This window comes from Bufo gargarizans, chromosome 6 (genome assembly GCF_014858855.1).
Source record: "Bufo gargarizans isolate SCDJY-AF-19 chromosome 6, ASM1485885v1, whole genome shotgun sequence".
Classification (NCBI taxonomy): domain Eukaryota; kingdom Metazoa; phylum Chordata; class Amphibia; order Anura; family Bufonidae; genus Bufo; species Bufo gargarizans.
This window is the reverse complement of record NC_058085.1, coordinates 67,974,996-67,991,651: the sequence shown is the minus strand read 5'-3', so window position 1 is coordinate 67,991,651 and position 16,656 is coordinate 67,974,996. Positions and strand designations below refer to the sequence as shown.

Genomic DNA, 16,656 nt, shown 5'->3' with positions numbered 1-16,656 from the left:
CACAGAGTAATACCCTCTAAGTGCCCCACAAAGTATGAGGCCCCTTTAGGTGCCCCCCACATAATGTTTCTCTTTAAGTGCCCTCAAAAAGTATGATGTCCCCTTTAGTGGCCACCCACACACAGCGAAGCCCCTTCAAGTCTTCCCCACAGAGTGATGCTTCCAATTTGAATACTCACCTACTCCCCCTCAGACCGTGCAAACACTGGAAGAAGCAGTGAATACACCATAGGGACCAGGGTGCGATGAGCTTATCTAATGTTGCACTGCATGGAATTATGATGGAAGCTGGGAAAAGTGAATTTTGTAGCATGATTTATTTTTAATAACGAATCTAATTATCATCAGTAATAAATTGTTACAATGTATTGGGATCTTGTAGAATATTGTAAATCACATAAACTAAAAAGAATGATAGAGCCGACTCTCCTGGATGCTGGGTGTGATTATTCATTAACCACCCATCCCTCACTGCATATGGCCATCAGTGAAGTCCCAGGTAGCCTAACACTTATTAATAGTGTGAATCCCTCGTGAGCAGAGCTGTTCACGCAAGTCATGTTACTGGAAATTATTGACATCCTGCAGTCTTAGGCTACATGCACACGACCTTTCCGTTTTTTGCGGTCCGCAAACCGCAGATCCGCAAAAAACGGAAGCCGCCCGTGTGCCTTCCGCAATTTGCAGAACGGGCAGCCTATTGTAGACATGCCTATTCTTGTCCGCAAAACGGACAAGAATAGGACATGCTATATTTTTTTTGCGGGACCTCGGAATGGAGCAACGGATGCGGACAGCGCACGGAGTGCTGTCCGCATCTTTTGCGGCCCTATTGAAGTGAATAAGCCCGCACCCGAGCCGCAAAAACTGTGGCTTGGATGCAGACCCAAAAAACGGTTGTGTGCATGAGGCCTTACACAAATCCCAATGAAACTGAAAGGTAAAATCGTAATGTCATCCATAGGGTGTTTCATTTTGTAATGGAAAAAATACAATGTAACATTTTTGAAGACTTTGCTTATGTCCCGAGTATTAGGGATGTAAAAGATATATATGCAAAATTTCAAGAAGATTGGATAATATTTAGAGGTTGCACACTTTGTAAAAGTAGGCAAAAAATATGATTTTTCAATGTTAATTACTTTTATTGGGAAAACTAGAAATCTCAAACTTAAAATAATATTAAAACTAGACACTAAGATTAATAGGTAGTATGATAGGCAAAACGTGTTATATGAATCAACTTTGAACCATGCAATCCCTTCTTTTGTTAGCTTGGTGACGACTTTTCTGTGATGCTCGACTATCCTCAACAAGAATTGTTTTTGTTGTTCGTCCCTGACCGATTCGTAAAAACTTTTTTATCAGAGCAATTCCTCTTTCTGCGGTATCATTGACCACCTTAAAGGATAACTGTCATATTTTTTTTATATAATTGGATTTGTCTCATTACGTTTACATTAGTGCCCTAGTTTATATTTTTGGCTAGGTATTAAATTACCATGTAATTCCTGCATGTTCGGTCCTCCCTCTGGCATTTTAGCTTTGCCGCTAAAAAAGCGTTGTTAGGTGTCCTTTGTATCCCAGCCTCTTCATACAGAAGACGGAGGACATAGAAGTGGGCAGTCCCGCACCATGCGTGCTCGCTCCCGTCTGAACCCGGAAGTTACTTCCTGCATAGAGAGCTGTAAATCATGTTCTGCTAAGCATTACACCAGGTACCCAGCCACAAGTGTAAAAAAGGAAATATACATAAACATAAACCCCTGCACTGATGTTAGCACAGCTATATTCCATATTAGGCTAGAATATGGAATATAGCAGTGCTAAGTTGAAATCTTCATGCGATTATTTCATGTTATATTACTCGCATCGCAATTTCGACTTTTGCGTATGTTCTTAATATTGCTCTAACTTCGTCTTTTAGAATATTCGTAATATTCTGAAAGACGAAGTTAGAGCAATATTACGAATATTCTAAAAGACGAAGTTAGAGCAATATTACGAAATTTCATAAAATACACATAGATTGTATTTAAGCTAATATACTGCTATAGTAATATTTTTTAATAGTGTACATATTTTACAAAACTTAAGTTCAGAAGAGGCAAAAAAAAATTAGAGGAAAAAAAAGGGATTATAGCACTATATTAGCTAAATTACAATCTATATGTGTATTTTACGAAATTTCGTAATATTGCTCTAACTTCTTCTTTTAGAATATTCGTAATATTCTAAGAGACGAAGTTAGAGCAATATTATGAAATTTCGTAAAATACACATATTAGCCTAGCCATAGTCAATTAGCATAGGAACGTTGCCTTATACTATCAAGATAAATAATCGCAATACGCGAAAAAATAAATCGCATATTATTCGCGATAATTGGAATAATTACGAATATTCGATTTCGACGAATATAACGAATATTCATTCGAATATCGCAAAATCGAATATGGCACCTCCCGCTCATCACTAGTTCCTGCATCGCTCTCTGAAGGAAGAGAGGTTCACCCACTGGAGCCTGGAGCCTTGTCGTAGGTCCAGGGTGGGTAGGAGACGGCGAGACCCCAACCAAGCTGCGGCGGTTCGTGGGGTCTGCAGTGCTTACGGTGTTAAGTGGAGTGCTTGGAGCCCTCGGGAAGCACTAGGAGCATCCATCAACGGAGGTACCCAGTCGGAATGAATTACACCAAGACATCCATCCTCCCTCTGAAATCAGTTTGACACTCAAATATCCCAGGGCTCCCCCTTGATTATATGCAAATAGTCAAAGCAATATAAATAGTCCAGTAAGTACTCCACAGTGGGTGATCTGGTCAGTCTTATGTCATTCGACCATTCCATGCCGTTTGACAGGTTTCTTCCTGTGCACCGTAATAGGTAGAAACCTCTTTGCCACCGCACTACCTCCATGTGCTACGGTTCTCCACATTACGCACAATACACCAAAAGCTGTGTTATCTCTTCCACAAGGCATACAGTTTTCACACAGTATAGTTTGCCCTCAGACCTGTTTGCTATACAGGACCTTGCTGCTCTGAAGTTATGGAGGCTAGACGTTACCAGACTATCCCTAGCTCTGACAACCCCTCTGTGGTATCCAGCAGTGATTGGAACTATCTATGCCCTATGGTGGTGTATCTTCATGGCTAGTGACACTCACCTTCACTGCTAGCTAGCTACTTGCAGGAATCTGCAGTGCTTCATAGCTCACTCTGACAGTGCTGTGTCTCATTCCCAGTCTCTCCTCCGTCTCCTCTATGAAGTCTGTCTGCAGACCCTCTGGGGAAAGCTCTAGTGACAAGATGACACTGGAAGTGTGGCCTTCACATTGCCACGTGACTTCAACTCAGCCTTTTGGCAGTCAGTTAACCCGTTCTACTACCAGCAATATGCCAGGGCAGTTTGCAGTGACCAGGAACGGTTTCGCTGACGCCACTTTTAGTGCAGTGGCCAGGTCAGGTGGATAATATATACTGTATTTGTCGTAACGACAAATGCAGCGTGCGCAGGGTACTATCCCAGGGTCCTTCCAAGGTGTTATTACACACGTCCCAGATTAGGAATGCCAGAGTGGTGTAATGGCCTATAATGTCTCTATAGTTTTGTGGGAGTTGTGTCACGGTGTCTCCTACCTGGGTACGGCTGGACTCCTTGCTCCTGGCTCACTTGCAATAAATTTGAGTGTAATGATAGTAGGAGTAATAGAGGAATTTTGCATAAGAAATGATGTCCAGACCTTCGATGAAGTTTAAATGCTTCTTTACTTGAAATAACTGTCATCCAGGCGGTATACAGCTTTGGTCTCTTGGTCCCAGCAGATTTTGGCAACCATTGACAGAAATGAGTACTTCTGCTTTAAATGTGGAGTTAGCAGGATAAAATGTCTGCTTAGTAGCTCTGTAATTTTGGCAGGGTTAGCCTCTGCACTTATCTGGCACCTTCTGCTTTGTGGGGACAGACTAGCTGAGGAGGAATTTGCTTCTCCTAGGACTCTGGACTTATCTCACATATGGATTCTCAGGGTATGCTTTCTCCCTGGAACTCTGGAGGTTGTCTGTAGTTTCTGCTTTCTTCATCCAGCAGAGCTGAAGGTGCTTTTGCTGGGTATATGGCCAAGTCTCAGCCGAGACTATGTCCTTGCTGCCTTCCCTATGTAGGGGAACTCCACACACACACCCTACCCCTATTAGGGGTTGGGCTACACTCCCTCTAACTTCCTTCTCCACCAATGCTGCAGGATGTGGGACCAGTCCACCTCTCCACAGAGGGGGAGCTAAGCTTGAATAATCCATTCTAGCTCAGATACACTAAACTGTAGCTTGTACCTGCCAATGGGTTGCTGCCACCTACTGGTAACCAAGCAAATTACATGAGCGATTGCATTTAACATAGGTTTATATGCACATTTGTGGAGGACATAATATAAATTACATCAGATGACAGTATAAATCTCTAAGAAGATAGTAGCGGGGTAGAGGCGTGTAGTAACACAACTCTGGGGTGTTACAGGTTCACCGCCCACACAGTGTAATTCACTTGCAATGCCCATCAACATGCTGCCTAAAGTATTTGACCCCAAATATGTTGGTACACCACCACTTACTGAATGTTACATTACAATACAGCTCTTGCCATGCCTCACTACATGCAGAATGACAAACCCCCATTTCTCACATCAGTTTAAAGGCACATCACATGTCATAATACATAGTACATCACATATGGCGTATCAAACCCTCATACAATTTACATGGCACACATAAGTGCGGGGAGGTATAATAACATACATAAACATAACACTCACAGTTCAATAGTAACTCATGGCAACAGAACTTGTAAGCTTGAAGGCCATATTGCACTTCTCTCCTTATAACAATTCTAGACTAATTGTGTATTAGGCAGCTGATAGACTTGGAGCTCTGTATTCCAGTAATCACAAGGCGGAGTGGGATGGAAGGAATATCATGTGTATCCCCTGAGACGTAAAATCAAAGACTAATGTAAAACCACAGAGAACTAACTTAGACTTCAAAAAGAAGAGGAATGTGAAGAAGCGTGAAGTCGTAGAGAACATGGAATATTTGTTTTAATCCGTACAAAATCTCTTGGTCCCAATGCAAATGCTTTACAGGAGAAAGCTGTGAGAAACGAGACAAAACGCATCTTTAAATCTCTATGCAATTAGCATAATAAGTAATAGTACCGCCAGACTGTGCACATGTACTAATACTGCTCTCTTATGTAGTATTGTTGGCCAATCAGCCCTGCAGTAGGAGCTCAGTTCTCAAAGCCACCTCCACCACTAAATCCATTAAGGAGGCACTCTCTGGAGTGCAATGAACCACCATCCATCAATGGTTATGGCCTATTTTGGCCCATTTGGCAGATGACATTAGTTCCTACTGTAGCAAATTATCGGCGTGATGTAAGGTGCTTTTCCAAGTTTAGCATTGTGATACCTATGCTAGGAGCCACATGTTTTTTAGTGTCTCTTCAAATGCCCCGCTGATCTGGTATGAAATGATTGTCATATTTATGGAAAGTTCCATGTCACTCTCTCTGTTTGTCTTTCTATTTTCAGATGACGAGACATTCACCTTTAAATACTTTCCAGGAAAACTGCGAGGTAGCGATTATGAGAAAATGCTGACGCAGGAGGAATTAGAGGAAGAGCAGAGGTAAGTCCATTCATTCCTAAAACTTCTTGCATGTTGTGCACTGGCTGAAATATATGGGGGTGGGGTCAGACATACACATATAGCATTTCATTGATTAACAATATCCCTGGTATATAGCCAAGCACAGATTCAACTCTACATGTGCATATTAATAAGGGGGCAACCCTGCGCAAGAGCTTGCAATCAACTTGAACACTGATGGAGTTAAAGTTATTCGCTTACACATTTGTCTCTGCCATGGTTTCAGCTGTTGAATAACTGATATCAATATGCCATGCAGTGGTACAGGTGCTGTATGCTGCCAAATAGTGCATTTTCCACCATTGTGATTTCTTCAGAAATGACTTAAAGTGTAACTGTCATTCTTTTTTCTTTTTTTTTGTAATGTATCGGGGCAGTGATAATGACCATTTTTGTAATATACTTTCATTACTGAAATTGTACATTTCTATTAGAAAAATAGCACTAAAGTGGCCCATTTTGAGCAATGCTCCTCTGTCTTCTGTTTACATAACTGTGGAGACTCGCTCAACACTGACTGTGTTATGTAAACAGAAGACAGAGGAGTGTTGCTAAGTCTCAAAATGGGCCACTTTAGTGCTATTTTTCTAATAGAAATGTGCGATTTCAGTAATGAAAGTATATTACAAAAATAGTCCGTATCACTGCCCCTACACGTTACAAAAATAAAAAAAATGACAGTTACACTTTAACCTATCAACAGACTGCTATGGGACACATGGAGAGGTTGACCCTATATCAAGGTGGCCTCATCCTCCTTTCCAGTGCAATAGGCTCTTATTTCTTAATAAGAGAGAGAAGTCCCCACTTTGCCTTTTGGTATAGGGCTCCCCCCAAAATATAGGGCTCCCTTCCACAATGTAGAGCTCTCCTGCACAATGTAGGGCTTTCCTCCACAGTGTAGGGCTGCTATTCATAATGTAGGGCTCCCCTCTACAGTATAGGGCTCCTCTCCACAATTTAGTGCTCCCCTCCACAATGTAGTGCTCCCCTCCACAATATAGAGTGTCCATCCACAATATAGGGCTTCCCTTTACAATTTGGTGCTCCTTTCCACAATTTAGTGCTCCCCTCCACAACACAGGGCACCTCTCCACAATGTAGAGCTCTGCTCCACAATATTGGTCATCCCTCCACAATGAAGAGCTCCCCTCCACAATTTAGTGCTCCTCTCCACAATGTAGTGCTCCCCTCCACAGTATAGAGCACCCCTCCCCAATGTAGAGCTCTCCTCCACAATATTGGTCATCCCTCCACAATTAAGAGCTCCCCTCCACAATGTAGTGCTCCTCTCCACAATATAGGGCTCCCCTCCACATTTTAGTGCTCCCTGCAACAATGTAGGGCAGGGGTTCCTTTGGTCCACCAGAGAAAATTATTCTTAGGGCCCAACCGCTATATCATCAATAAAGTCTAAAGTGATGTTGAATCAAAGAAATAGATCCTAGTGACAAGTGATTGGCTCCAAAGTCAGCTCCAAATGGTATTTTTCTCCTGACCTTTGGGACCCACTATGGTTTCATAAACTGGGCCCACCAGAGGATCCTCTGGTACTCTGGTGGGCTAGTCTTGCCCTGGAACCCCCTTTGCAACGTAGAACTCCCATCTACAATATATAGCTTTCTCCACAATATAGGGCTCCCCTATACCATGCAGGTCTCCCCTCCACAATTCAGGGTTCCTCTCCACAATGTAGGCCCCTCCACTTAAAAACAGAGTTCCCCTCCTCAGTGTATGCTTCCCTTCTGTCAATACAATGACTGCTTCCACCATGACCAGTACAGCGATATTACATAACTGTGATGTGTAATATGTGCACCCGATGAGATGCACGGCTTTGTGGTAAGCACCATGCATTTTCCTTTCAGGATTGAGTTGACCTCTGATCTCACATCCCTGTAACACGTACAGTGCCCATGCACTGTTACATGTGGTAAGACGTTACAACCCGTGTGTTAGTAATTAGACTCCAGTAAAACTCATTAACGTGTCTGTTACATGATCCCCGATCTCCTCACCCTCCATTTATGCCCACTACTACTATACTTCTGGCATTGCAAGTGCTAAAGGTTCTCACCTCCTATAGCTTATATGCTTGAAATGAAGATACTGGCAGTTCCCCAATATGATGTTATTATGGGAGTCAGTCTTGAATTATATTCATTTCCACTGCCCTGTAGATACCATCAGCAAATCAGATTCCTTATGCAGTGAATAGACCGCTCACGGTTAAAAAATATGCTACCTCAGGTACCACATGCCATATATTATAACGTGCCAGTGTGTCCGATTGTTATAAACACCTAGGATCGGATAAAAAAAGTAAAACTTTATCGCCCTCAAGTGTTTACTATATATCACTACATCTCACTGCAAATCTGGTACAAATTCTGATATGGAAAACCTAAAAGAGAACCTTTACCATTTCAATGCCAAATACCCATGCAACCAATCCCAATGAAAGAAGTATCGTAGTTATTCACTTATTTTGCATTATTAAAACAAATTATTTTAATTATGTACAAAATTATAGTGGCGGTTAAAGGCTATGGACATCTTCGGGGCAATTTTTTTACTCACTTTAGCCTAAGAATAATTTTTTTCAACTGGTCTTTCTTAAAATCTTTCAGCAACTTTTGAGATACAAGAATAAAAAATCAGTCTACTTGCAGACTTATCCTGAGTTCCATCAGCTGACGGCTCATGTGCAACCTTATTTCTGATCTCCTGACTTTATAAACACTCATTTAAGCCATATTCTGATCAGTTTAATAAGAGCAAGTGTTTATTAGGTCAGAGGATCAGAGATAAAGCTTCACATGAGCTGTCAGCTCATAGTCTGCATATAGACTGGTTTTTAACCCCTGTATCTCAAAAACTGCTCAAAGTTTAATAAAGATCAATTGTCCCATAGTCTTTAAATCACCATCAGGTCATTACTCAAAATGCACTGTGTAAACGAATGCATTGCATGGAGAAGACGACAATACGTCACAACCCACACTATTGCTTGATGGTGTGATCCTATTCAGTACACAAAGGTGCTTGAGACATTATGGGCCCGGGGAAGGTTGGGGGCAGTTATTTGGAATCCCCTGTCTTAGACCAGGGGTGTAGCTATAGAGCTGTGATGGCTAACCTCGGGCACTCCAGCTGTGGTAAAAACTACAACTCCCAAGATTCACACTTGCTTGGCTGTTCTCAGAACTCCATAGAAAATGAATGGCGCATGCTGGGAGTTGTAGTTTCACCACAGCTGGAGTGCCGGATGTTAGCCATCACTGCTATAGGGTCTGCAGCCAGAACTGAACAGAGGTTCATTGGTCCCACTCTTTGTGTAGATAAGATATATGCACATCCAGTTTAAGTACATTTTTTAAATCACAGTATTTTCAACCAATGAAACACAGTCTCAAGGTATAAAAATTTAAATTACCGCAAAAGATCCTTTTTGGGCGTTATAAAACATAACTTTTATCATAAAGTCTTAAAATTGCCCACCCTAAATATCTCTCAATATCACTAAATGCACGCCACGTTTTGCCACTTTTTACTCACACTTAGGTGACTGCTCTAAATTCAGTCAATTGTCACCCCACTGTCCAGGTTATTGATGCATTCCACTGGATTGAGAAGAAGTGGGAACAGTAGGAGTTGCCCACTATTCTCCCCCTACATCCTATAACACCATCCCTGTCTGTCAAGCTGAGTAATTGCCCCGAAAAGGGCACCCCACTGAGCGAGGGCTATCCCTCACCAGTCTATTACACCCTGCACATTCAAAAAGGTCCCACCACCAACAATATTTGGTTCATTGAAGACCTGTAACCAAACATACCGTCAGGGTCGGGCTGGGGAAATTATTCTCAGGACCAATCCCTACATCATTGATAAACTCTAATAGGCTTTGAATCAAAGAAATAGACCCTAGTGGCAAGTGATTAGTTCCAAAGGCAGCTCCAAATGCAATTTTTCTCTGACAGACCTTAGGGGCCCACTTTGGCTCTATATACTGGGCCCACCGGAGGATCATCTGGTACTTTGGTGGGCTAGTCCAACCATGCATACAGAATCTCCTGGTCCTATGGTCCTAAATACCAGGGTGCCGTAGATGATGACACACATTGATGGCATGACTTGAATTGCATGATATCTTTGCTGCACATGCTGATGGAAGTGAATAGGAAAAGTTTAAGGACTTTTTTGGTCCTCCATTCACCTGGGCTGCTCAGTGGCTTGAGCTGCTCATTACAAATTATATGATGCAACTATGATACTGCCGAAGTCACACAGCACCTCCATGTTTCACTCTCCAACAGTAAGAGTAAATGGGGAAAGTTACATAACCGATGCTTGGCAGCTCATTATAACACTGCTCTAATCTGCACAAAAAGTTGCATCAAAATGCATCTTATAAAAAATTTGCATTCCTTATTAAGAATACTGGACTTACATCTCAGGAGCCTATAGGTATTAGATCCATCTCCCAAGTTACTGGAGAGAACGCGTCCCTTGCTGCAGAGCCGCTAGTACATGAATGGGCCGCCTATGCTTAAATAGGACCTGTCACCTCTCCGGACTTGTCTATTTTGGTAACTACATACATTCTCCTTTTAATAACCATTCTGGAGCATCTATTCTTATGACTCCACAATGTGCTATCCTTTTTTTTATTCCTGCTAGAAGTAATGATCGTACTGCTAGCAGTTTGCAAGGAAGGGTCAGATGGGTGTTACCAGTCTGGGGTGTGTCCTTGCACAATCTGACACTGGCAGCACCGATTGGATGATGCCAGACTGTGCAGCGACACACCACAACTGGTAACATCCACCTGGACCTTCAATACAAATTTCTAGCATTTCATTTATACATTTCAGTAGAAATAATAAAGGAATGGCAGAACATAGAGTGATACGAATAGATGCTCCAGAAATGCTATTACATGGGGAACGCAAGTAGTTAATATAATGGACGTGTCAGGGGAGGCATATCCAGCCCTGTCTATGGATCTATCTCTCACACAACAGTTGTAGCAGAAACCTTATTCACAAATAGAAACTGTTGCTCGACAGTCAATAGGAATACATTAAAGTTATTTTTAACTGATGATCTATCCTCTGGATAGATCATCAGCATCTGATCGGTGGGGTCTGACACCTGGGACTCCCGCTGATCAGCTGTTTGAGAAGGTAGAGGCAATACAGGAGCGCCGCAGCCTTCTCTCGGTTTCCCTCAGGCCCAGTGACATCACGACTAGTATGACTGGCTTGGGCAGGGCTAGACCCCATTCGAGTGAGTAGAGCTTAGACGAGCCCAGACCAGTGATACTAGTTGTGACGTCACTGTGCCTGTGGTAAACAGAGAGAAGGCCGCACCGCTACTGCAGAGCCAGTACCTTCTCAAACAGCTGGTTGGCGGGGGTTCTAGGTGTTGGACCCCCCCAATCAGATGATGATCTATCCAGTGGACAGATCATCAGTTAAAAAAACTTCAGAACCCCTTTAAGTTGTGCAGGTTTCCCACCGCTGTAAGTCCTAACATTGGAGACTCCAGTCACACCTTCTAAACGATCCTCAATCAAACTCTCACGACCGAATCCTCACTAATCCATGAGACTATTCCTCAAGCTATAATCAATGGCCATTCTGTTTGACACTATCCTATGAGAACTGCATTATATTGTAGGTCTATGTAAGTGTAGAGATTTTCCTGTAAATAACCATCACTGCAATTAAAACAGGGAACAATCAAAATTAATTTTGAATTGATTGATTGTTGACGCCATGTGATTATTCTAAGCATTCAGGAGTTGTTAGGTACAATTCATGGTGACGCCCTTGAGTCAATGATCATTATTTTATGAATAATTTTATTGCTTATTGATGAATATTGGATCTTTTACAGTATCTGTCTATGGGCATCTTTAAACCATATCTAGGTCCTATCTAATATCAAATATGAAACTGGTCACAGATGCCCATGTGGACATTAACCATGGTTTGTGCCACCAATATGATATATACATTTACCTGAGTCTATGCATAACCTAAGGCCTCAGGCATATATCCATACCATAAAGGGGCGTAGCTAAAGGCTCAATGGCCCTGGTGCAAGAGTTCACCTTGGGCCCCCTTCTCTCAGTGCTTTGTGACCAGGGGCATTGAAACCCCATGCCCCCCCGTGCCAAATTTTTGACCTAACTCCTTCCCTCCAGCCAGAGGTGTAACTTGACCAGCATGTACTTTCTATAATACTGATGTCTTCTTAGGAACCTACAAGGGTCTTTGGGCCTTTCTCAGGCACCTGGGCCCGGTAGCGACTGCTACCTCTGCACTCTTATAGCTACGCCCCTGATACCACATCTGAACTATAGGGAGCCATAATACAGCACCCATAGTAATCTACATATGCCATGTTTCATTGGGTGCCATATGAATAAGCTATCCTCCCTTAGAGAAAAGAATATTCTTAAGGGCAGAATATCTCCATAGTATGGCACTGAATGGAGGTACAATATGGAGGCACAGGGACTGCCTACCATTTAAGTATAGAACTGCTAGGACTCTGTGTGTCTCCTTGCAACTTCCGTGTATATGGGTCGTGTTCAAGAGGCCTTACGTCTAGTAATTTAGAAGACCTCTTGCTTTTCCAGTGATGGACACTTGTATCTAGTCATTCCCTCTTGTTTTTGTTTTTCTACAGAGTCGAAGATGATAAGAAGTTTTCCTTACAGTCCAGCTAAAGAGATTTACAGAAAAGATCAGATCTGCCCAATTCACCAATATTATGTCAGCAATCCAAAAACAGCAACCTTATCGGGGAAGATGGGATCACTAAACACAATGCATGGTCTCATACAGTCCTGTAGAGGAAAGGACAGTGGCTTCTCACCTGTGGGACTGTAAGATGTATACATTGTGGATGGTGAAATCACATTTCCTATTATTATAACTGTATTTACAGGCACTGTATAAAGAAGAGCTGCCTTGGCTAAAGGGAATTTGCAAGACCACCTGGCATCCATAACTCATTTAAAGGGGAATTAGATTGTGTCCCTGCTTTAAAAGTGCAATATATATCGTAAAAACTATGCAACCAATGCCTTATGTTGACATATACATTTCGCTTCATGCGGCGGAATAGTGAATAGATTGCAGTACCAGCCCCTGTCTTTGAAAGCTTAGATACAATTGGATGGGCTAGCTGGGCTTTGTAAAGTTTAGGACCCTCTAAAGAACATAACAAGCTATGACAAGGCCTTGATCATCTGCTTCCACGTGTCCTCATCACCACATACATTATTTTCCTCCACACCTTCAATCATTTACACGGCTCTATACAACCTTTGCGCTATACAATGCTGCATGACTGCAGTGAATGTTTCTTGTGGGTGCATACCTGATCTGAAACTGCCCATAAAAGATAGGTCATTGTTGGCCAAGACATGATTTGGCTCGAACGTTACAACTTGATCCTCCCATAACTGAATCCAACATCTTCATATCCTTATTTTGGGTGACTGAGAGGTGGGATGGTTGGACTACGGTGGACATTTGACAGATATGTGTCTTCTTCATGGAAATGTCTCCATGAAAACCTCTGTCCAAGAATATCAAATAGTTTCTATGCATTTGGTTGTCTACTGTCTAATGCTGTTCTAACCAACTGTGACCAAACACATTAGATTCATATTGGCTGAACTTGACAATTTTGGTGAGACTGGTGGACCATCTGACATGTATAGTGTGTCACAACTTTCCATCAATGGCAGATGCTGGAGATAGAAGCATTGGTTTGTTGGATTCCAACAATCTCAATTTGGTGGGACCACTCTAACCATTCAGAACATATGAATACTTGGTCAAGGAGGGGACATTGGCAGGGATAGCTCTTGGCCAAATGAGCCTTCAGCTGACAGCTACAGTATATGAAGTGTATGGCCAACTTTTTTAATGACAATATGAATAAAGTAAGTCTTGCTCACAGCAACAAACGAGGTGGCTACAACTAGGGTATGATTGATTGGTTATAATCCTACTTTTACGGTTGTCAAGAAGTCCCCATTATGTTTCTCCTCAGTGAAGAACAAGCCTTGTGAGTAGTGTTGAGGGAACTTCTGTTTTCAAGTTTGGCGTACTTGGTTCGTGTTTGGGTTATCTAAGATTTTCGTTATGGATTCTGCTATCACAGACCATAACTTATAGTCCGTGGTAGTGGAATCCATAACAGAATTCTTAGATAACCCGAATCCTTGTACGCCAAACTTGAAAACAGAAGTTCATTCATCCCTACTGGTGAGGGTTACACCTGTATAGCTGGTACCATGATTGGTGAACCTACAGGTATTTTACAATTCATTCTCTAAAGATGCTCATACACCTTCAATAACTTATTCAGCCAACATCTATTCCACCAGGCTGCCTCATATACATGTGTGCTCAGTCGAGCATGCGTTATCAGTGGCAAGAGATGAGAAAGCCACTGCCAGACATCTTTGATGGCAGCTTATCTCTTGGATAGAAGGATCAGAGTTGAAGTTCAACTTGCCTGATCACTCTTTTCCCCAACATCATCTGCTAAAAGAGAGTCAGGAGGCCCCAAGCACATTAGATAGTTAGCCGGCCCAGCTGAAATTGACGAGTTTAGCAGGCCATAATCTAAGGAGTATAGGGACCTTAAGGGCTACTTTCAAATGCATGAGACCCCTGTATTTTCATCAGTCCATATTATACCGAGAAGCCAAAATTTTCTGAAGGACAGATGGCCACCTTTTCAGTGTACAGTAGGTTTTTTGCAAAAGCTATATCTGCTATAAACTGCACAGTTAATGTGGCTTCACACTGGCATCCCCTTTTATATTAGATGTGATAGAATTCCAGTCAGCCAAAGTTAGATTGCAAGCTCTGCAGGTTGAGTTGGGAGCTTCTCTAATTGGGTAGTTTGCTTGGATTGAGATACATCATGTGTTTCCTTACCAGGGTACAGAGGGAACAACTGGGTGCCATCTTTGAGATGATGGAAAGCAACCGAGAAACCTTTGGAATGATGTCAGACGGAGACTTGAAGGAGCAGCTGAAACTATACAACATGTAGCGTCCTCTGCTGGTTGAAGCAATGTAAAACACATAACATTTCCTCAGAACGGCTGTAATAGAGAGTGTTGTGATGTTTCAGGCGTATCATGGTCGTTAGAGTAGAACAGGATGGTCATTCAACGATGTACGATATTACAACAATGCAGTGCCGTTTTCAGAGTCATTTGGCACTCGAGCAAATTTCATGAATTACAACGTTTCTATGCACCCTTCATTTATGGATATGCTGTATATGAAGAGCGTGGTCTCTATAGCCAAGGACTGAGATCTTTTGGGGACCAAATTACTAAATTAAATATATTAAAGGGGTTGTATGCAATTAAAACCGCCCCATGAAGAGTGCTACTCTTGTCCATAGACTGCGTAAGATATTGCAGCTCATCCCCATTCATTGTACGGTAGATGGACACAGTCCATGGACAACGTGGAGCAGTTTCTAAACTGTTTTCATTTTCACAACATCACGTGAACATTTTGGGGTAGATTTATCAAAAGTGGTGTAAAGGTAAAATGGCTTAGTTGCCCATAGAAACCAATCAGATTTGACCTTTCATTTTTCAGATCTCCTCTGGAAAATGAAAGGTGAAATCTGATTGGTTGCTGTAGGCAACACCAGTTTGCTAAATGGTCTTCCCCTCCAAATTACTATTATTTACAGCTACCTGGAGAACCCCTCTAAAGCAGCAATATACAGTATACGAGCATATACAGCCCACTGCATGTCTTCTCCCAATGGAGCCCCCACACAGTGTTTCACTGTCCTAAGCAATAGCGTTTTGTGCTTTCTCTCACTACTGCTGTGTAATTACGATGATTTTCTGTATATAGCCTGATATTTGGAATGAAATCTATATGTAGTTGTCTTATTTTTCTTTCAGTGATGTAGGGTTTCTGCTCTGACAGCTTCTGATCTACACGCATAGAAGCACAGAAGTCTGATGGGGTAGATATAGGGGGGAGATTTATCAAAAGTGGTGTAAAATGGATATTGGCTTAGTTGCCCATAGCACCCAATCAGATTGATCCTATCATTTTCTAAATGAGCTCTGAAAAATGAAAGGAGGAATCTGATTGGTTGCTGTGGGCAACTAAGCCAGTTTCCCTGATAAATCTCTGCTTCAGTCTTTACTATATGAAGTGAATGGAGTATGTACTTCTCATCATATGGGACTAGGAGATTTTCCAGGCTGTGAAGACAGCTCAGCGGTTTCTTCTTTAACATTTCTTATCATTTCTAATAAAATATTTTGCAAGCCTTATTCTTGTCTGTATTTCTTTCTGTGATTGGAAATGCGTATTACACCGTATTATACAGCACCACCTAGTATGTTTGGCCCTCAAAAATGTCTAGGGTATACCATCGCTGACTGGTTTTCATAAATTTCTTAGGCTGGGTTCACAGCGCAGGCGCTCTGAGATGAGGAGGCTCGCCTCCTCAGCACTCCCTCAGTGCGCCTGCGCCGATGACGTCTTCTCTTTCGGTGACGTCATCTGCGCAGGCGCACTGAGGGAGTGCTGAGGAAGCGAGCCTCCTTATCTCAGAGCGCCTGCGCCGAATCAACACAGGCACGCTATTTTTGAAATGCTGACAGGGCCAGCCGGAGGAGGAGATCGCGGCTGGCCCTGTCAATCAACAGGAGGAGGGGGCGGTTTTTTGCGGCTGCTACCAGCAAGTAGACTCCCTACTTGCTGGTAGACAGGTAATTAGCATATTATAAAAGTACGTTTTTTGACATATCTACAGAACAAAAATGATTAATAACATAATGTATAGATATATCGCAGGATAGGGATTATAAGTACCCCAAAAAATAATAATATTAGTTTAGTGGGGTGACAGAAGCCCTTTAATAGCA

The 16,656-nt window shown here is 42.2% G+C and overlaps 1 protein-coding gene across 3 annotated transcripts in view; it reads left to right on the top strand.

The window, feature by feature from the left end:
- MXRA7 (matrix remodeling associated 7) overlaps positions 1-16,059 on the top strand; it is a 65,469-nt gene extending 49,410 nt beyond the window's left edge. The window contains exons 3-5 of one of the 3 annotated variants that reach the window (XM_044296193.1): positions 5,588-5,684; positions 7,574-7,638; positions 12,408-16,059. In XM_044296193.1, coding sequence (XP_044152128.1) covers positions 5,588-5,684; positions 7,574-7,607 — 131 coding nt within the window. In that variant the 3' untranslated portion in view covers positions 7,608-7,638; positions 12,408-16,059. The remainder of the gene's footprint in view (positions 1-5,587; positions 5,685-7,573; positions 7,639-12,407) is intronic. The other 2 variants (XM_044296191.1, XM_044296192.1) reach the window with 2 other exon arrangements.
- The last annotated feature ends 597 nt before the right edge of the window (positions 16,060-16,656 follow it).